The sequence below is a fragment of the Furipterus horrens genome, unplaced genomic scaffold, assembly GCF_987537825.1.
Source record: "Furipterus horrens unplaced genomic scaffold, mFurHor1.1.pri manual_scaffold_4, whole genome shotgun sequence".
NCBI lineage: Eukaryota > Metazoa > Chordata > Mammalia > Chiroptera > Furipteridae > Furipterus > Furipterus horrens.
This window is the reverse complement of record NW_028327174.1, coordinates 186,219,536-186,242,861: the sequence shown is the minus strand read 5'-3', so window position 1 is coordinate 186,242,861 and position 23,326 is coordinate 186,219,536. Positions and strand designations below refer to the sequence as shown.

Genomic DNA, 23,326 nt, shown 5'->3' with positions numbered 1-23,326 from the left:
CCTGAAACTTCCCAAAGGGTTGACTTTGGGTCCTATACAGTGTCAGCCATCATACCAATTTGACTTTAAAAACAATGTTTGGGTGAGGAGCCAAAAGGCACTGACCTTAACAATGAAGATTAGAAAGTTTAAGTGACTTCCTAAAGGGTAATAGTAGCAATTAGCTTTCCTACTATGGTGAGCTGCTTAGCCAGGCTTGATCTAAGGAGTTCCTTGTTTTTCCAAACATAGCAGTTTCTTTAATGTTTTTATAGTTTACACTGTTTTGCAGGTATGAATGAATATAGTGAAAGAAATGTTTATAAGCAATATAATTCCATAAAACAGAATTAAAAAGCTAATCTTAGCCTTTTTCCCCAGCAGAAGAAAACTCTGTAAAATGTAGTATTAGAAATGTACTAAGTGGATAGTTGAAGTTATACTAGGTTATGGCAAAAATTTTTGAGAAGTATATGGTGTTAATATAAGTAAGGGAGTATGTATAGTTTTATATTTATTCGAATTCAAGGTTTAAAGTTTTTATTTTTATTGATTATACCCCTTAAACTTACTTTCAAATAAAAAATACCTTCTGATTAGCCTTGTTGTAAATAAAACTCAATTCACATTATCAAAAAGATGTTCAGACTTTTATTATAAAACTCACAACTTTTGCTTGTGTCTGATATTGAAAATTATACCAAATTGTAGGTAGCATTTCAAGAGCTTTCTAAAGATTAGATTTTAACCAGGGATCTTCATTTTTTTCAGCTATGATAATCACAACTCTGTATCTTCACAGTTTGATTAAGCATTTCATTGGCTAAGACTCCCTCTCTGTACTTGAATTGTTAAATCACTCTAACTACAGTATCCTACAACTAGCAAAACACAAATGTTAAATTGGTTAAAGACGTTTTTAGCTAACACAAAAATAATTTTTTCAGATGTTTTATACTATCTAGAGGATTAGGTATAAACATACATGTTCAAAAATACAGTGTTCACTAAAAATATTATACTTTACAAGTATCTCAAGAAAACATATACTTCATAAATCTCAAAGGGCTTTAAGGTAAGTAAATTCCACTATAAATGGATATGGCATGGATACACAAGATCTAGAAAGAAACTTCACAGCAGTTGAGAAGGTTAGCCTTCATCAAATCTTTAGCTAAACTACTTTCCCCCTTTTCCCAAACAGTGAGATGACTAAGAGGCTGAGAACAACAGTGTTACAGAAAACCCACAAACTGTGATTCAGCTCTTTGATATTTAAGAATTGAATTCTCTGAAACTGAAATAATCATGAAAGTTACTTTTTCTGCTTCTGAATAAACAGTAATATTAATAAAAATAATATTAGATTTAGATGTATAAACAATGGTAGGAAAAATTCCGTCATTGATTCAGCCCTGCAGACATTAGGAATATAAATTTTTACTATAGTAAACAACATAAAATGTACTCTTAAAATAGAAAAATATTTTACTACATTAATCAATTACACTGCATGTCAAGTAGGAATATCTTTATTTATAAATAACTATGTATCATGCTTACAGAAAAATCTTATGATGACATCTGGATTAAAGTACAATATAAATTCTCTGACAGAATGGACTTTGACCCCAAATGCCTACAACATTCTCTGGCACAAAGTAGGCGATTAATGTATTTGTTAAGCTAAGGCACTTATCCTAGGGTAACTTTTGAGTGAAAGTGAGCTGCCAGGCAGGAAGTGTTTTGTAACAAAACTACTCTGAATTTAAAGTTTACACAATATTAAATACCTACTTGTAAGAACGAGGTAGTTTATACAGTTCTTGAAATTTATTTGAAAAATTCCTAATCTCTCTTAGAAGTTTTATAACATGTATTTGGCTTCATCTTTCAATAATTAATCCTATTTTTAATCTTTAATTCTTTGTTGGAAAAACATTTGGTTAAAAAAACATTTCCGCCTTTGCTGGTGTGGCTCAGTGGACTGAGCGCCGGCCTGCGAACCAAAGGGTTGCTGGTTCGATTCCCAGTCAGGGCACATGCCTGGTTTCCGGGCCAGGTGCCCAGCTGGGGGCTCACAAGAGGCAACCACACATTGATGTTTCTCTCCCGCTCCTTCTCCCTTCCTTCCCCTCTCTCTAAAAATAAAAATAAATAAAATCTTTTTTAAAAATTAAAAAAAAAAACCCTACATTTTAAAAAACAACAAAAAATTTCCTCTTAAGGAAAGCTACAGCATTGGCAATAAAGAATTCAAACATGCTCTGGACCTGTAATGTTTTAAACCAATTTTACATTTTGAAAAAAAAAAAAAAAATCAAAATTACCATAGCCTGACTCTGTTAATCAATCTGACCATTAATTTAAAAATTCTTCATATGGCCAGAATTCACTGAAGTAAAGCCATCAAGCTGCGTTAGCTGCAAGCTACTGGATTTCCCTGCTACTGCTGCCGGATCTCTCCCAAATGCCCTCTATGCTGATGCCAAATGAGCATGCAATTTCGTGAAAACAGAACTGTATCACTTTCTCATCTTATCTTTTCTTCCAAGGAATAATTTCTTAATCAAGGAATACATATCAACAGCAGGTCGATTTAGAAGGTATTTAAATCACAGAAATCTTTCAAGGCAATTAGTATAGTAATAAGCTCACTGAAATTTAAACCTAGAAATTCAGAACAAGTGCTGGTAGTAAATCTTGCTTGTGTCCAAAGTTAAATAAAATTTTAGAATTTCAACCTGTGTTCTAATTTTTCCCCAAATGGCCTATAATGTTCTAAATCAAATAACAGAGGAAAAAGTTATGTCCAGAATGAAAATGCTTCCACACGTTTGTAAAACAATGTTCACACTCAACAAAATGCAAATATTCCCATGCACCAGGCCTGGCGTTCACACGACTGTTCACTTCATGAGTACGTGCCTCCTTGGTGACACAAAGGGGTCATCTGTTCCCACTCAGATCTATGTGATGTTTCAGTGATTTAACTTCAGTCTCTTGTGGAACATTTGCCATTGCATTTGGTCTTTTAAAAGCATGCACAATGGAATACTATGCAGCAGAAAGAAAGAAGGAACTCCTGCCATTTGCAACAACATGGATGGAACTAGAGAGAATTATGCTTAGTGAAATAAGCCAGGCAAAGAAAGAAAAATACCTTATGATATCACCTAATACAGGAAACTAAAGAGCAACACAAACAAAAGAACTAAATAGGCAAAGACTAGAATAGTTGTCAGTAGGGGGGAGGGGGAGGGAGAGAAGGGGGATAAGTAAGGGAAGGGTCTAGTCAAGGAACGTATATGAATGACTCATGACATGGACAACGGGGAGGGATATGATTGTGAGAGAGGGGGTGGGCTGGGCAGGGGAGAGAAATGGGGGAAAAATGGAACAACTGTAATTGAAAAACCAAAAAATAAAATAAATAAAATAAAATAAAATAAAAGCAAGTAAGATCTGACCAGTGTGCCTCAGTGGTTGGGTGCCATCCCGCCAACCAAAAGGTCCCTGGTTCGATTCCTGGTCAGGGCACATGCCTGGGTTGTGGTCCAGGTCCCCAGTTGGGGGTGTGCAAGATGCAACCAATAGATGTTTCTCTCTCACGTTACTGTTTCTCTCTTTTTCTCCTTCCCTTCCCTTCTCTCTAAAAAATAAATAAAATCATTTTTTTAAAAAAGGCATATAAAATGCCATGAGACCAAAATTTTCCTTTAGATTGCAGATACTTTGTGCTTTTCCTCTGCTTTCTAAATTTTCTCTTTACACAGCTAACAATACTTTTAAAATTGGAAAATAAAACGGTGATCTAAAAAGGAATAAAAACAATTCCTTGCATATACTATTACTCGTTTTATAAAAAGTGTCAAAACAGCTTTCTCCTAAACCAATTTAAATGCCTTGATGACATAATTTAAGTGGAAAAAGAACTAAGTGAAAACCAAGCTCAAGATAATCCCAAATTGTAATTAAAAAAAAAAATTCAGAGCAAGAAAGCAATTATTGATTCATCCCAAATGTTCATAATTAATGGCTACGTATGTTCCTGGAGTTATTTTTAAAAAACTCTTTCTACAATTAAAACCCACATTAACTTCTGCTACCATTTAACTTCCATGACTATCATCTCACAAAAGCTGGAACATAAAAACTCCATAATTAGATTTAAAAAGTAGTTTAGTGAGAAAAGGGGAAAGAGTAGGATGATGGTTAAAAATGGAAATGTGAGATTAAGTTTCACAAGAATAAATTCATATGATTCTTAGCTAAGTTCTGAGATTTATTCATAATCAATGACAATACTCTTTCATTCATAAAAATAAATTCTCCTTTGCATTTGCTTATATAATGTGGGGCTTGAAAAACTTCCATTTATCTAATGGCAAAACTTATTTTACAATTAATTTTATTTTTATAATTCTTCCTGAATTATAAAAGATCAATTTTTACATTTTTTAGTTTGAAAAAAGATCAAGTACAACTCAGCTATACAAAGATAAAATATTGCCATTTACAAAAACAGGGATGGACCTTGAGAGCATTATGTGAAGGGAACTAGGTCAGGTGGAAAAGCAACAAGAACCATACGATATCACTCACTTGTGGGATATGAAACGAAAACAACACATGAACGAACAAACAAACTCACAGGCACAGTTAACAATATGGCGGTTACCAGAGGTGCAGATAGTTGGGAAGAGGCCAAGGAGGGCCAACTATATGGTGACGGAAGGAAACTAGACTTTAGGCAGTGAGCACACAATGGGATATAGCAATGATGCATTATAAAGTTGCACACCTGAAACTTAAACACTCTTATTAAAAATGTTACCCCCCCAATTTAATTTAAAAAATAAAAACAAAAATTAAATCAAGTACATCTTATTTTTTAAAAATCACATATTTAATTTACTGGATAGATTAATACATACATATAATTCAGATCACTGAAATTATTCACTATATATTAACACACACTAGGAAAATCTAGAAAAAAATATGTAAATTTATTTTTTTGCTTCAAATTAGCTTAAATACCTGGACTCCAAACTCCAAAAGTGACAATACTAAAAAATAACTAAATGACACTCACATCTACATACTTAATAAGAGCTGCATTAGGTCTATCATGTCTGTGTCTTTTCTATTCTTTTCATTGGTGCTACCAAGAAAAATAAGGGCTAAAAGAAAGAAAAAAAAAAAAAAAAAAAAGCATAAATGCCCGCCACCATGAGAAGTGTGGTCTGTATGTATATTATCTTCATTCTCAGTACTTGGGCTACACTATCCTAAAGAAATAATAGAAAAAACTGAGGCAATAAGAGTAAAAATTAAGCCAAGTGAATAGAGTCCACAGAGGGGAAATTAAACTGGACAAAGAATTAAGCAAGTAGAAATTTCCCACCACCAGAATGCACTTTCAAAAGCAGCACCTCAAACAGGCAATTGAAAAAGCTGCAAAAAAAGTAATTACAAAAATCAAGGAACATGAGTTTCTCTAGCCCATTTCTAATGAGGACAATACTGTACTTACTTTGGGATAATCCAACTCAAAGAACGTTTCCAAGTTGTTGATGAGGTTGGGATCCACTCCTTTCAGTGGTTTCAGAAGAGACACACCTGGGAGCTTGCTATATGGCTGCTTGTCTGTCGCCTTCTTGTTCAGGTGCAATCGCCTAAAAGCAGATGACGTATATATTATTTCTGGAGAATATCTTAGTGCCAAATCTACATAGTATGTACTGAGTTATCAAGAATTACTAAATTTTAAGTTAAATTATTTTTTAATGGGCATTCTCCTATAGGGATAGCTGAAAATGAAGGCACGTAGAATCAGGGAAGCTTCCAGTTCAGGAAAACCAGAACTAAGCATAAGGAACAGTCCAATGAAGGTGGGGACTGAGGACTGTTTGTTGTCCCTTGTTGTACTTCCAGTGCCTAGAACTATGCCAGACACAGACAGTCAATAAATACATGGTGGGAAAAAAATGAGTAACAGTGTTTGTGCACACATTAACTGCTCTTCCTCCCACACTGCCATCAAACTGTCCAAGGAACTATAAAAATAGAGGGGGGGGGGGGCGACCCCATTTACACCATGAAAATATGGAAGGGTAAACAGAAAAAATTTGGAAAATTTGTATAACACAGTCCAGATAACACAAGTGAAAGAAGCACCAAGCCACCCACATGGCAAGCAAGAAAATGGGATAACTAGTAGAACTCCCAATATTCACAAGCTCCAAATGGCAGGAGTGAATGAGGGGGAAGTTGAAATAAGAAACAAACAAAAAAACTCAGTGATGAGAAATGTCTATTAGCAACACTGGAAAATATACCAGCGTCTTCAATTAACAGAGAAGTTGGCCAGGGTTGTCAGTGCTGGTCCACCCCAAGGGTGTTGCAGCACCCGGCTCCTAATTAGGGGAGTCTTGCCTTTAGAAAAGAGAGATGGTGCCCCAGGGAATGCCAAGCTGTCACAATAAGGAAATGAGATGCCATTCAGCAGAGGGGTGAGGCGTGTAAAGGAAGTCACCAAAGGCTGTCTCCCTCCTTCTCATAAGCAAGTCTCCAAGCTCTCCACCGAGGCTAGAACAATCACAGGGCCACCTGCAAGCTCTCTTAAGACATATTCTTTCACATTTTAATATCTCTGAAATCAAGGGTATCTCATAATTGCTGGCAGCCAGATGGCCTTCCCAACTTAATAGCATGAAAACCAACCAATGAGTCCTTCTAGATGATCAAGAGAACCCATGCATTAATGCATTTTAGGTCTGATGAACTGCACTGTTAATCCACGAGTAACTCCTGGAGGTACACCAGTACGGTCACCCAGAGGCAGCTGCCACAGGCAGAAATGTACCATAGTAGACACCTAATGTTTCAAGTGAGGCCAAACAAGCATCTTTGCAGAAAGAAAACAGGTTACCACCAATGGAAAAAAATTTAAAGCAACAAGATATTTAAAAGATGGTGTATCAATTTCATATCTACAAAACCAATCGCCCCGACAATGGTGCACCGCCCGCAGCTGTGCTGCTCAGTGAGGGGCCACCAGCGAGGGGCTTTGTACTGGTCTGCGGTGAGAAGAAATAGAGAGAGAACATTTAGAAACTTTCGTAGCTTTTTGACATTGCCAGGCCATCCAAATACATAATCAGTAATTTATTTTTATTGTATTTTACCAAAGTATCAGTCCATGACAGACCGGAAAACTAAAGAACTGATCTTTGGCCACAGATAGGTTGGAAAATACAGATCTATGGAGTTGATCGAGAGGGCTGGACAGAGGTTAACCCATGATCTAAAATTTACATAAGCCCTGGCTGCTGTGGCTCAATGGATTGAGTATCGGCCTGCGAACGAAGTGTCGCTGGTTCAATTCCCAGTCAGGGCACATGCCTGGGTTGCAAGCCAGGTCCCCAGTTGGGGGCACATGAGAGGCAACCACACATTGATGTTTCTCTCCCTCTCTTTCTCCTTTCCCCTCTCTCTAAAAACAAATAAATAAAATCTTTTAAAAATAAAAAAAAATAAAACTTACATAGCCACAAATATGACCACTATTCCATTTCTAACAAAATAATAGACTAGCCCATGCTGGTGTGGCTCAGTGGACTGAGCGCTGGCCTCCGAACGAAAGGGCCACCGGTTCAAGTCCCAGTCAGGGCACATATGCCTGGGTTGCATGTCAGGTTCCCAGTTGGGAACACATGAGAGGCAACCACACGTTGATTCTCTCCCTTTCTTTCTCCCTCTCTTCCCCGTTCTCTAAAAATAAACAAACAAACAAACAAATAAATAAATAAATAAATAAATAAAATCTTTAAAAAAAAAAAAAGAAAAAGTAGACTAGATGTCTAGAAAAACCCACCCCAAACAGAACATCTAGATTGCCGGGGTGGGGTGGGGTGGGGTGGGGGACGGGCGGGGGTTGTTATATACTTAATTGATTGAACTGGTAACATAACCACCATTTGGTTCAATTCATAAAAGTATTAAGAAATTCATATAAGTCTTCCTGTCCCCATGTCCCCCACCTGCCTCATTCCTACCACTACCTCCCCAGCATTATTAATGTACTATTTATCCTTCCAGAGGTTTTCTTAATACCTATACAAGCCAAAACATATACATATATACAAATCCTTATATAATATTTATATCATACGTTTCTCCCCTCTTTTTAAATACAAGTGCACTAAAAGCATGTTTTTAAATATAGGACTGCACTGTTAGGAAAAGACAGGATAGCCTCCCAGTACAGAAAGGAGAAACCTCTAAGTCAGTGAGTGCCACGGCAGGTGCTTGCCCCAGGGCCATCTGTTGGTGCCCGGTGACCTAGAGATAGTGACAAACCTGAGACAAGAATCATAGGAAAGCTATGCAGAGAACCCTGTATAAATATGGAATCCCTGCAAGGCAAAGTAAAAGATGGGGATGCTGCCTAACCTGGACGCAGTCTTGAGTGAAGAGGAATGAAAGGAAAAAGTCTGTCTGGAGAACACCTTACCACACGGCTTTGGAACCCTGGAGGCAAACTACCTGTGTTGCTGGAACAAAACCCAAGAGATGGAATAAGAGAGACCACTGCGTGACTGTGAATAGATTAAAAGAACCACACAATGTCTAGAAGTGAAAATTACGGTCACTGACATTTGAAACTCAGCAGAAAGGTGAAACAGGTGATGGGCAATTTAAACGAGAACTGGAATCTAGATTTGAAGAAATTATCCAGAATGCAGCCCAGAGGATGAGATGCAAAACAGTGAAATGATCAAAGAGGTTGAGAATTTTAATCTCTTGGTCCCACTGTATGATCACTAAACGCTGTTAAACTGTATCAAAACACACACGTGCAGTGAAGGACAATTACAGGGCAACCTTGCCCACTGACTGACACATTGCATTGGGCGATCTTTTTAAAAACAAGGATAATTTAAACAGTGCTAAATAGTCAAGTGCTGATCCTATTTCTTTCTGCCCTTTCTTCATCAAGACATTTTCCTTTTTTTTTTATTTTATTTTTTGAATCTTCACGGGCGCTTTATTCAGATGGGCGAGACATTTTACTTTAAATGCTAATACAGATATGTCTGTCTCCTATCCCTCGAAGAGCTTTTCCCATCAAGCATGGACTATTTTATCAAAGATGTATTCTGACTCACCAACAATAACGAAGCCCTCTCCAGGCTGACAGTGAAGCCAACTGAAGACAGTACCATTTGCCTGGGAGCTCAGACGTGGCCCAAGCGGTAATGTACTGTCCTTCAGAAGGGCCAGTTTAATGAGTGGCTCTGCCAGGGCCCTAACAAGGCTCACTGCTTTTCCAGCCAGCTTTAAGTATCTCAGGTCACGGCTTCTGTATTACCTAAACAGTGTGAACTTGAGCCTACTGCACCCACACATTACACAGGACTTCTCGCGGGCGCTCGTTTCTATCCTTAGCCCGGACCAGTGTGCTTGTTCTCTTCCAGGGTCTTAGGCACAGCACGTTCTCTGTTTCAGGCTCTGAATAGGGAATCCAGTCATACCTTCCTACCACGCATGTCGCTTACAGCCCTGACCTTTTGGGGGCTGGGGGGGAGTACTTTTAATCGATGCATATAACATACATAAAGTCACAAAGTATACAGCTCAATGAATTTTCTCAAAGTGAAACATCTATGTATCCAGTACCCAGATCAAGAAACAAGAGTATTACGAGAACCCCAGAAGTCCCTGCACATCCCCTTCTACTTATTCCCCTGACGGATAACCATTATCTTGAATACTAACACCAAAGTCAAATTTTGCTGGTTTTAAATTTTAATCTAACTGGAATCACTTATGATATGCTCGCTTATGTGATTCATCTTTGTGGTTACATTCACTCTCATTTCAGCACGTATTCCTTGTGTTACTATAACCATATTTTACTTATCTATTTCCGTTGATGGACATTTGGGTTATTTCCAGCGTTCGGCCATTACAAATAGTCTGCTGTCTTGTCTCTGTCCTTATATAAGTGTCAAAACCCTGGCCTCCCCACTCCCACACCCAGAACTTCAACTTTTGGACAAGATGAAGAAATAGGGACTTTTCATTCCCACACCTGAAACAAAATTTTATTTTTAATCAGACAAAATATAGGAAACAATGGCTTTTAAGATATTGACTATGAGGTAAAAAGGGACAGTGATTCCTAAGACTTGGAAAACAAATGACATAAGCCCTCCAAGGACCCCAGCTTCCTGCTGTGACATCTTTTCCAGGCGATGGCACAAGGAAGGGAAACCCAGGCAGAACCCAGCAGACACCCCTGAACTGAAGAGATGGAGTTGCAAGTCCAGGAATATACAAACATCTAGCAGGCAGCAAAGTTAAATGCAGAATGCCAGATAGCTAGTCAAAAAAATTACCAGGCATGCAAAGAACCAGGAAAACATAACCAATAATAAGGAGAAAAATCAATATAATTAGAAATCAACCCACAGAACTTCCACTGGAATTAAAATGAGCAGACAAGTCCAACTCACTGCTTTGCATTCTCTCTTCATTTCGGGGACCTGGAGATTTTCATTTCTTATTTTTGGGTGTGTGTGTGTAACCATTACAGCATTTTTCAGACTAGAAGCGGTGCTCACATGTGCACCAGCCACCTGTTCAGAAGCAACTTCTGTACAAGTTTCTATAAATGCAGTGTGATATAGGCTCTAAAGAAACAAGGTTTAGACCACTTTGAGAGTGGACAGAAGGAAGCATCTGACTTTCCCTAGGAGGTGGTTGTTTAAGCCTTCCACACCCCAAGTGTGGTCCACCGACCAGGAGCACAGACATCACCTAGAAGCTTGCTAGAAATTCAGACACTCGGGCCCCATCCTCAGAACTACTGAAACAGACCCTGCATTTTAACAAGATCTCCAGGCACATTCAAGCCTGAGAAGCACTGCTTTAAGACTCTGCTATATAAACTCTTCCTTGATTTCACTGACAAAGCCGAAAAGGCCTTTAGCACATCCAATCAGCAAGAGATAATCACAAAAGACTACCAGGAAGGAACAAGGGTCATTCTTGTGCTTACAGAACTTAGGAGAAAAAACAGAGGCAGGGGAGTTGGAAGGTGAGGGAAAATATATAAAGATCTAAAGGAAAAATATAGGTGTGCAAACTAGAGTTAGCAGGAGGTAGCAAAGGAAATGAAAAGAGAAAGTAAGAATTTGGAATTCATGGGGCTCGGCCCACAGGCAACGAAGAGGATGGAAGATGAGGAGTGTACGTGGACGAGTCCCAGGTTCAGGTTCATGTAAGTAGTGGTGCCCTTCAGAAAGTCTGGGCACAAGAAGGGGAGGTGGCAATAAGCATTATTCTGAAGACACTAACTAAAGTTACTCCTAAGACAACAAGCAACAGTTTCTTATTCAGGAGACTACTATTTTTCAACAATTAGTATACAGAATGCCTATTGGTAGAAATCATAATTTAATGGAGCAGTTACAGAGCCTATGGAAGTGCATTTTTATAAACATTCCCAATAATTCTGATGCGGGCTAGCAGTGAACAACACTTGAAGACACAGTACAATAACTATAAATTCTCCAGGGTCCAGCAACATAATGATACATAATACAGTTAGATATTTAGAGCTCAGAAGGTATGGCTAGTCTAGAGATAACACGCCATCAGCAGGTAGCCACAAATCGATGTAACTAATATCACTGAACCAGTAATGCATGAAGGAAACTAAGAGTAAGTGAGTGGCCAGAGAGTAGAAAGATAATCAGAAAGAAAGTCAAGTCACAGAAGGGTTTACTCGGCTAGGCTACTTTCTTCTTGAAAGGATTAAAGAAAGAACAACAGTGAATGTCAAGACAAGAACCGAAATGTTCATTAGCCTGTGTACTTGGTGACCTCAGAGTACTCTGAGCAGGGGTAGGTAGCTAAAAACATGTTAAGAAGCACATGAATGGGACGTGAGATGTGCTAACAGTGAACAAACATTGGTTTCTCTTGAAACCTGACAGTGAGTAAGAGGGCCAAAACACTAGATGGAGAAGGGGTCTTCAGTTTAACCTTTATTTTTAACTTTTCATCCTTGAGTATATATGGTAAAGGGAGAGAGCTAGTCAAAGGGTAAAGAAAGAGATAATAAAAAATAATTAATGACACATTAGGATCCAGTGTGAAGTAGGAGATACTGGTAATCTGACAAGTGTGAGGGAAGAATGATGAAGGTGAGAAGAGGTTCTGCCAGTAACGGGCGACAGAGCTAAATATGGGAACAAAGCACTGCCAGATAACCCTGCGGGCTCAGCTGAGATCCGAGACCATGAACGTGCAGTGGTACTGATCTGCAGGGCTGTGGGATCCCCCTGTGGAATTCTGCAAGTTAAAAGCTACGGATTATTTGATGGGTTGGAGGGAAGACTGATATGAGGTGGGTCAAGATAATGAAGTGATGATGAATTACTGTGTTCTGAGCTAGACGGAGAATTAATTGATGCAGATTCATTGCTTTACTTGCTCATTTTGAATGCAACTGCCATACAGCACACATGCTCACTCAATGGTGTCTACCACCCCCACTGACTAGTATAGTGAAGTCATCAGTGTTCACGCATGCGCATTCCAGTCCACTCTCCTTGGCTGCCAGGTTACATTGATGTCGTGCAAACCGTTCTTGTTATATTAACAATGGCTGGACTTTTTCCGGACAGACCCCATATTCCACACTGGTTTAAGAGTCTAGGCTGGAGGCAGACTGCCTGGATTTCTACACCAGCTTCATTCAGACCTGTGTTATCCTTGGGTAAGTTACTGCTCTACCTCAAGGGTTTGTTTGTTTTTAAGTGTGGATAACAGTACCTACCTCATAAAATAGTTGTGAGAAATAGATGAGTTCAGCCACCAAGAAAAAATTTAATGATACCTATTATTGGTAATTTTTAAAAACCGCTAATTTTAGGGACATTTTCCACCAAATGTAACTCCTCTTAATTATCATAGTTCTGATAACAGATTTAGAGATGCTGAACACTGATAAGACTCACACCAAAAATAGAAGAACTAGATACTCATATATTTAAAGATTGACATATATTTAAATATGGCTATTATGTTGGTTTTTTCAAAAAAGAAAAGTCAAAACAGGGCATAAAACACACTTAATGCAAAGTTTGAACTACATACAATATTTAGGATAAAATTACATTCAAAATTAAAACTACACCTAATATTTAGGAACCAATGTAAAGTTCTACAGGCATCATCCGAAATATAAAAACAATGCAAGTATGAGAGTGAGGAATAGAAATATCATAAATTACTATCCACTGAAAACAACCTGTTACCTTTTTTTTTTTTTTTAAGCTGAGGTCACCTTTTAGAACTATCAGATTCTCAGTTGGGCAGAGGCTCTGCATAGTCCTGGCTTCTCTTAATTCCTCTGTCTTCAGAGTCTGACTCAAAATGTTGGATTCTGCAGCCACAACAATCCCCCTTCACTTGGCTCTGCTAGAGGAAGAGGCTGTCACACCTGCCACACGCCCGCCCCCCTCCCCAGCTGAGAGGCAAAGGAAAAATAATTCCCATAGGTACAAAGTATAAGGTACACGTACATTACACAAAGGAACAGGTACAATGTACAAAGTAATTACTGACATTTTTGAAGGCTTCCAGGAGAGACTCTGTTCTGTTTTGTTGACCATGAAATCACCACACCTACCTAGCACAAGCCCCAGAGCAAAGATTACCAGGCAGCCTTCCCACTTAGTGCCCTTGGGAGGGCCCCACCCCACCCTCTCCTTCGGTGGTAGCATGTGCCCGGCATCTCAACCAGAAGAATCATAATTTGGGATTTCAATATTCTTGAAAGAGACTCTCTCCGCCTCAAAGGTACGTCCACGTGATTTTCACAAACTTGATTTTCTCACATTTTCAGGCACACACTGGGTATGTGTAAAAGGAAGAGACCTCCTCTACAGCAAGTCAATTGTTTTGATTTGTTTCATTTAAAAAAAAAAAAAATGATCCTGAAATGTAAGTGAGCAATTTTGGGGGGGCTAGAGCCACAGTCCAAAAAGGGGGGGGGCCCATTTATGCAATTAAAGCGCATCACCCTCAAGCACAAGGAAGGAGGGGCTCCAGAACACTGCGGCAGGCCCGTCTGTCCCTGCCAGCACAGGACAGGCGTGCAGGGACCATCCTGTGTGTTCTCAGAGTACACCCGCGTGCTAAAGATCATGAGGGATGAATCACAGACCAAAGAGAGAGGCCTGGAGGGCTCAGCTTTTTACTGGGAGCTAGAAGGACAGCTATTCAGGGAACATTACAAAGAAATTAACATCCGGGAGTGGGTTCTGCTGTTCTGACAGAGACTCCAGCTTGATGAATCCTAACCACCTCTGGGCACAAGGGTTTGCACCTGTCTAACGATGGGATGGTTTCCCTCTACCTACTTGATTTTTATTTCGAAACACCTCAGTCTCTACAACTGTAATTGTCTCTCTTCATCATTTTAGCTTCTTGTCTTATCCTTCTCATCTTTCAGCACACCTCCCCACTCGCTCACTCAATAGTTTATTTAATAGTTTGGACCATTTTCAAACGCTTCATTTTACAGTTTTGTATTCTAGTGGAGATTTTGAGCAGGAGAGAAGCCTGGTAGGAAGGAAAACCCCTTAGGGAGAGGGTGGGCGGTGCTTTTCCCTGTCAGAGGCAGCAGCCACCTTTGCAGCAACCTGAATACAGAGCTACTCTCCCTAGAGGGGAGGCACAAGCACAGGGCTGCTCGTAAGGATTCCTGGAGGGCAAAGTCCACCCTGCTTTACGGCCTGAGGCTGTGCTGTGCGATTCAGCTGAACCAACTGATCTGACTCTGGGAATTTATCTCTGCTGCGTACCACCAAGCTTGTTAATATTTCATGGAAAATTAGGCTGACTGCTCTATCAGCAGGTTCCGACTTCACAGGGTCCTGCCAACAATTTCCAATGATTAAAGGTTTCTGTTGTTGTTACTTATGACTGTGCCTTGGAGGCTGTTACTGTGTGTTTATCAGCAGTATGTGTCATGACTAATGTGACCTCCACACAGCACTTAATCTTTTCCAAAAGTGGTACTGCATCCGGAGGGGTTTCAGCAACACAAAGCATACCTTCCGGTGCGACCTGAATTCTTCACACACGAGATTCCCCAAAGAATACAAAATAACCAATTGTGAGTTCAATATGTAGGAAAACACAAACAACTTCCACCAGATAACAGATTTATATACTCCAGAATACAAAAGATCCCACTGACATAGAAAACAAACAGGAGATCTTTATTAATTTTGCTCCCTCCCCCCCAATCCTCCCCAACTCACTAACCCTTTGGTGACAATAGTTAGCCCTAGTGTATGAAAAACAGTATTTTGCTAATAGCAACCCAGCAGACGTGGTTTACAGCAGCACTGCCTAGAAAAACAGAAGACCCTCAAACATACCATAAACTCAAAATCCCCTCTTTTCAAGTCAAAAGGAAACTAATGGGCTTGTCCTGATCCTCTTCTACATAATTCCCCAAAACTAGTCTTTTAAAGCTGAATGTAATGTTCAAACTAAACTACTTTGTGTATAAAGTAAATTTCTCTGGATGGAGGAAAAGTGGGAGACACTTCTTACATGCCAACAAACAAGATGGCACTGGGGTGGTATTCCCCAGAGGACAGGTCCAAGTGGAAAGATTATTGACAGCAAGACAGGCATTCCCTTTGAAAAACCGTGGGGGGAAATTCGTATCTGTAGGTAAACATATTATATTGATAGTGCCCTGTTTCTATTACCTGACAATTAACTAGATATAGTGAGATCAGGATTCCTTCTGGTCCAATAAAGTTTATTCCAGTCCACGGCCACTGAAACCATATCAAATTCTGACCACTTACATCAAATCCCAATGGCAAAACAACACTGAATTGATAAACGAACAGAAAATCCACCATTACTACTAGAAAAAAACTCAAAGGTCATTTACTCAACAAGCAATAATTGAGCGCCTAGTTAACACTGGAGATACAGCAGTGAATGAGACGCTATTACTACCCTCAGAAGCTTACAATCTCATTGGGAAAAAGAGACAACTGAACACACATTTACAATGTAGATGGGTCCATTCAAGGTACTATGGAAGGACGTAAGAGGGGGCACCTAATCCAGTTAAGGAGCTAAAGTCTAAAATTACTTGAATGAGGACTTAAAGAGGAAGGAAGTGGGTGGGGGGGGGGGAGAAAGAGAATTCTAGAGAAAGTATATTGTATATTTTAGGGAATGCCAGTAAATTTAATGCTGCTGAAGATACAGGTACAGGGGATGGCTCAGCATCTAAAGAACTACATGTCTTATTAAGGAATGAATTTTAACCTGAAGGCAATGGGGAGCCAGGGTAAAATCTGAAGCACATTCTTTCAGATCAGTGCTCCAGTAGGATAAGACTATAAATAAGACAAATAAGGTTGAAAGGGAACAAGGTTGTAGGTAGAGAAAACCAGCAAGCAGAGATAGTTTTAAACTATCTGGATTGGAGACAAAGTATACTGAACCGATGACGTAGGAAAAGGGGGTGATCGTGAATCAACAGAACCATGACTGAATATTAACACTAAATTACAATTTTCATTTTGCTTTTTAAAGCTGTCAAAATCCAGTCCAATTAAGTGTCTTCCCAGGCTCAAGTTAAAGGGGCTCAATTGTCTTATGCATTTATCAAAAAGTGGTCATGGCAGCAATGACCCAGGCCAGTGATTTTCAATGAGTGTCTGGAAGAATTTTTAAAACATGCAGTACCTGACCGTTTAGCCAAGAAAACTGACCTCTTTTAGATGTTCAAATTTAAAAAAATGACAACAGCCAATACAATAGCCATCCAATGTGAACGAATCAAAATTATACATATGTTTGTTGTCAGACTGGCAAAAAATATAATACATTTTTTGATGTGCTGCATAATTTTGGTAGTTTATATGTGCCGTGAGGTTTTATCACAGTTATCCTGATACTATGAGTACTTAAATTCCATTCAAAAGCTATGCAGCAGGTATAAAAGTTGCAATACTAGAAAAGTTAGAAAAGGCAGAATTAATTTGAAAACAATCTCCAGGGAAAGAAACTTTGGTTTACTAGAGGGTAGTTAATAATTACTGATATAAGATGTATTTCCACACAGACCTGGTGCCTCCAGTCAATTAACAGAAAAGACAGAGTCTAACACTAAATATTATTAGCTCGTTACGTACGGGGAGGGGGTGGGGGGTAATACGTAATCTGAGGAAAGGAGGAATAGGGAAAAGAGAGCAGAAAAAGAATGGACATGGAGGAGAAAAAAGGCAAGGTGTCTGGCTCAGATACCCTTGTCATCCAGCAATATGGCTCCTTAAGGGCTGAAAAGGGGAAAACACCTGTTTCCAAACTTTTATATGATTTCATTGCAGCCCCCAAACTATCAGATCACACAAGCTCTCAAAAAAGAAAAAAAAAAAAAAAAAAACTCATAAAGATCACTTAACCACTTCTGCATACTGAGGCTGCAATCATTAGTTATTGCTAGGAAAAAAGAAATTTTGGGAATAAGAGACTCGAATCTCACCTTCTCTAATCTGATTATTTTCAACATTATAGGCAGAAATCCCACAAACATGTGCCATCTAAAATGTTACAAAATGACTAAGCATTAGTTTAATATTCACGTTGGAAAGGAACAACGCAGTAGGTAGATACACCAGTGAATACAGTTTCAACATAGTAAAAATGATTTTCTGGTTTATAAGTTCCCTCATTTTTTAAAAATTGCAGGCTTACAGGAATTCTAAAGACATTTGTGAAATGTGAACAAATAATTCCTTTTGATAAGAACTCTTCACTGTATTAATCACATTCAGCTCCATTTTTTAAATACGCAATGCTCAGCTCTTTATCTCATTTTAAGAAGATACAATGTAATAAAACATCAAATTTCAATTAAGTAGATATCACCACACACCTCATTTAATTTTTTAAAAATAACCAATTAGTTTTTAACTTTCTGTTTTTAAAATATTTATTGTTTCTGCTATTACAGTTGTCCCGCTATTTCCCCTTTCACCACCCTTCATCCAGCCTGCCCCCCACTTACGTAATCAGACCCTCACCATTGTTCATGACCACGGGTCCTTCATGTATGTTCTTTGACCAATCCCTTCACCTTCTTTCAATCAGTCCCCACCTCAGCTGTCAGTCTGTCCCATGATTCTATGCCTCTGGGTCAATGGTGCTCATTAGTTTATTTTGTTCATTAGATTCCTCTTCTAAGTGACAACATATAGGATTGTCTTTTTTACAAGTGTTTTTTAGTTTTTCTCAACAATTTTACTACAATATTTGTATTACCTAAACATTTTTTTTTTACAATTAAGAGCCCACAGATTACACACCTCAACTTGAAAACCAGACATAGAACCATATCAGTTTTTAAAATAAGTTCAATTTCCACGAGTTGCATACACAAGAAAAAGGAGAGTATTGATAAATGCTTATTTCAATTTATTTCTATTTTAACTTATTTCAAAAGGATTTGAGGGAACATAGAACACGTGTTTAGAAAATATTTTTCAGTAAAATACAGAATGTTTAACAGTATTTTAAGCAAAATTGCTTCGTTTTGAGAAATCAAATTTGCTAGAGGGAGAGGAAAAAATCTTAGTTTTCTGTTTCAACACAACTCAAATTAAACTGAGAAGTATCTTTACATCAGTAAGAAAGGAATCAAATTAAACATGCCAATAACTTTGAAGGTGAAACAGAAGAAAGGAATTTATCAAAAAGAAAAAGGTTAAGATTTAATTTATACATATGTAAAGTAAGCTCTTGACTATTTGCTCTCTGTTCAGTTATCCATTTCAGGAACGCATTTACAATATCCCTTTAATTAGCTAATCATTATAATCTGTTATAAATGAACTGCATTTTCTGCATTCTATTTTCACAGAACTTTTCTGAATCTTGTTACTGTCAATAAAAAAGGTAACTTTGTGGGATACTAGAAAATAAATACAAAGCCTCTCTACAGTATCTCTCCACTAAGCTAAATGTTTGCACTATTCTCAAAAACCAGAAATATTTTAAGAAAACTCTGCTGTTTATCACTATACATAAAATAAATAACTTAAAACAATTCTGGAGCTGTCTGTCTCCAGTCTAAACACTCCTGATGGTTACTGGGGATATTAAGCTATATAATTTGTGTTAATTTTAATTGAAGAAGCGTGACTTTATCATTAAGTAAATATAAAATAGAGGGTAGGGAATATCTATCTTGGTGCTATGTTGAAAAAAGTCAATTTTCACCAAATGGAGCTGTAAATTTAACAATTCCAACTAAAAACAAGATTAGAAAGATTCTAAAGTTCAACTTTAACTAAAAAATGTGTAAAAGCAAAAAATGTTTGCAAAAGTATAGGATGGAGCTTGCCTTCATCAATTAAAAGAATGGATCCTGATACAAGAACTAATAGAGCAATGAAGTAGCAGTGGAAGCATTGAAGCATGCCCAAGAATTCAGAAGAATTTACTCTATAATAAATATAATATTTCAAAAGTGTGGATTAGCCAAATAATCATTTAATAAAATGATTCTGGGAAAAGTGGCTAAATATTTAGGTGAACCTAAAAATTACGGCTCTAAATCCCATACAACAAAATGTAAAAAAAACAAAACAAAAAATAAAAAACAACCCTGAGAAAACTCAAAATACTAAAAACCAAAAAAACAAAAACAAAAAACCACCCCCCCAAAAAACTAACTCTATAGTAATTGGAAGGAATGGAGAAGATATAAAAATTACACCAGAGTCAGAAAACATTAGAAGACTTGACTACCTGAAACACACAGGCACACACACTTTCTCCATGTTAAATATGTGTACAAAGTTGAAAGACCAAAAAAAAAAAAGACAGACTGGGAGAAAACTGTAACATAACAAAAACAATATTCATATCAAAAAGATTAATTCAGCAGTAGACTGCAGCCCAGGCAAAGCATTATGAGCACGTAACTTACAACTAAATGTAACTAACATAGATATATGAAAAGCACTCAATGGGACTAGTAATTAAAGCAATGAAAGAAAACCCAGAAAGTGGTAAAATGCTTGATATTTAAGAGTAAAGGGAAATGGGGACCATCATACAATGTTACCAGGACTATGAATAGATACAACCTTCCTGTACAACAGCAATTTTCAACTTTTCATCTCATGACACACACAAAGTAATTACTAAAATTCTGCGGTGCACTGAAATTATATAGTTTTTGCCAATCTGACAAAAAAAAAAAAATAGGTGTAATTTTGATTCATTCACATTAGATGGCAATTGTGTTGGCTGTTGTCATTTTTTTATTTGCCAGTCTAAGGAAAAGAGGTCAATGCCCCTGACTAAACAGTCAGGTATTGCATGTTTTAAAAATGCTTGCAGCACACCAGTTGATAATCACTGCTGTAGAACAACATGTATGCTACTGTAGAGCAGTATGTATTAAAGTTTCAAATGTGCACCACTTCCAGCCTAATAATGCCTCTTTCAGAAATGTAAACTCAGGAGGTATCTCTCAAACATGTATGCATATGAATTCATCACTGTTGTTTGTTAATCTTGATAAGTAAAACATAAATGCCCATCAATAACAAATACATATTTGCACATCAGAAATGAAAATGCCATGCATCTATGTAAAACGATGCAGAGATTATAATTTACTAACACGCAAAAACTATTCATGATATTTTACACAGAAGCCCCATGTGAGCAGCAGGATGTCTTGTTCTTCAATCTTATTTCTAGCACAGTGCCTTGTCCAAAAGAGCGTCCCTAAAATCATATATTAAATACCTGAATTTTAAAAGCAGATTACAGAATAACCATAATAAAGTCCCTTTCTCTCTCCTCCACTCCCTTTCTTCTCATCCTTCCCCCAAAAGAAATATAACTCGAAGAACAGTCACAAACGAAAGGATGACAAAGTAATGGAGTTTAAGTTGTGGGTTTAACTTTCTTTTTTATTCCTCTATTGTCTAAATTCCTTATACAGAAGGCATTTTTTTATTTTTATGATTGGAAAAAGTAACAAAGTTGTTTTTTAAAAACTCATGTATTTAAAATAAACTCCAGAATGTATTCAGTGGCCACAGCTAACAAGCTCCAAAAACTAAAAACGACAATCAAGTGGTCTGATTTCTTTCATCTTCAAAGAAATATCAGTGTCTTGTACAATGTAGCATCTTTCTCCAGTACCAGGAGACGCCACATTAAACTAACAAAATGCACCACTCCCCAAAGGAAAAACATACTTTTTCTGTAGTAAAGTGAAAAAGAAAACTAAAGCTATCAATTTCTTAGTCTTCCCCACCTCTTACATAAAGATGACCGCGTACAACTATCTTTTCTTAAGCTAAAAATCCAGTGAATCTATATCAGTAATATGACCTATGTGATTCTCTCATTTCTTTGTGAAGGTTGATTTCAGTTTAAAAACATTTCAACAATGGAAATATCAAAACTAGCTACACCCCCCATGTCATTTCTCATCACCTTGTTTTATTTCACCCGTACTTTATCACCATCGGAAATAACCTCATTCGGACTTTTACGTCTCTTCCTTCCGGACTGTAAGCCCTATGAGGACAGGAATTCTGTCCTGCTCATCACTGTGCCCCCAATGAATGGCATCTAGTAGGCCTCAAGAAGTATAAGTTAAATTTACAATGAAAAGGTGGGGGGGGGGCGCGACACAAATCTAAACAAGAAAATTGGAAAAAGGGGGGAGGCGAAAACCACACTGAAACATAAGCACTGACACGACTCCAGGCCATAACGCCAGCTCGGAGGGTTGGTGATTTTTCAAGGTGGGCAGGTGCTTCACACCTGAGGGCACACACAGAGCTCTTCTAGGAAGAAGGAAATCCTCAGGGAGGTTTCCAGGTGGCTGTGTGCACCTTCCCAGAGGAGTGGAAACGATCATCACCAAAATAGAAAATGTGGCCCAGGTCAAGGAAAAAAAAATACACCACACATCTTGGCCCAGATGAAAAATAAAACACAACACACAAACCAAGCAAACAACCTTCCGCGCGACACGTAAGAACAGCGTAGTCCCGAGGCTGTGCAGTCGCCTGCAGCCCAGCAACCCCCTCATTCGACACTTTTCCCTCCAAGGACTCCCCGCCCCAGCTGGTCCAGGGGGAGAGGGAATGAAGGAAACATTCTGAGAATTAGCTCTCGGTACCCCAACCTAAGCCCAATCCCCTCCAAAGCGTAATCCCTCCCACCCTCGCCTGTCCCCAAACCCCGCCAAGAGCTCCTCCAGCTGCCCCTCACTCACGTGTAGATGATGGACATGAAATGCATCAGCCACAGCACCAAGAAGAGGACGAACCCAAAGACGGCCATTCCCTGCAGGGCCAGGTCCAGCAGCGCCATCCCCCGGCCCGGCCTTCTCCGGCCGCCGCCGCGGACAGCGCTCCCGCAGGAGGAGGACAGGATAGGCGCCCGAAGCGGGGGCGCAAGGAGGGGAGAAGAAAATGGGGAGAGGAAGGGGCGGAGTAGGGTGGGGACGGAAGGGGCGGGCAGGGCCTGCGCGCCCCCGCCCGCGCGCACTGGCCAGAGCGCTGCGCTGGGCGCGCTCGCGACTACAGGCGCTGCGGTGGTCGGGCTGGGTGGTCAGGGTGGCCGTGGCTCCGCGCACCGGCTTGCGTCTCCACACCCTCGCGGCCGCCGGTCGGACCCTGCGCGCCTGAGCCCCAGCCACCGCCGTTCCGTTGCCTCGCCACCGGACTCCGTACCCAGAACCTTCAGCCCAGCTCTGCCGCCGCAGCTCCGTGCACTAATCGAAACCAGCGGCTTGCGCCCCAACTCCTTGGCTCGTCCCGCCCCCGCACTCACGGTGCCCGCCCCTCCGCGGGGCGGTGCGCGCCTCTCCTCTCCGCCCACCCCACCGCCTTCGCGCCACCTGCGTCACTGTCGCTAGCAAACCCCTGGGCGGCTTCTTCTGTTGGTTGCTGGCCGGGCATTTCCTCCAGGCTCCAGTCTTCTGCTACTGCCCACTTAGGGCCCAGGCGCCTAAGGCGGCCAGTGTTGCTGCGGCGGCGGAGTGTGACCCTGTGTCTGTCTTGGATGCCGCTTTCCCTTTGTCCGGCTCTGGTGTTCCACGGCGCCCCAGAAAAAGACACGGGGCTCCAAGCAGACGCCCAGGTTGTCTCAAATCCAGCTTCCAACGCTGCTGCATCCGCAGCCTCTCCGCCAGGCATTGCTCGGAGCGGCTTAGGCCCTTCCCCAGGCCACGTTCCTGGACGCA

The 23,326-nt window shown here is 39.6% G+C and overlaps 1 protein-coding gene across 1 annotated transcript in view; it reads right to left on the bottom strand.

Moving 5' to 3' along the window:
• The window catches only part of UGCG (UDP-glucose ceramide glucosyltransferase), a 31,402-nt gene extending 8,533 nt beyond the window's left edge, over positions 1-22,869 (bottom strand). Inside the window, exons 1-2 of the mRNA XM_090274566.1 lie at positions 22,355-22,869; positions 5,519-5,660 (exon numbers count right to left, since the gene is read on the bottom strand). Of these exons, the coding sequence (XP_090130692.1) occupies positions 5,519-5,660; positions 22,355-22,452 (240 nt within the window). The 5' untranslated portion in view covers positions 22,453-22,869. The remainder of the gene's footprint in view (positions 1-5,518; positions 5,661-22,354) is intronic.
• Positions 22,870-23,326: the final 457 nt, after the last annotated feature.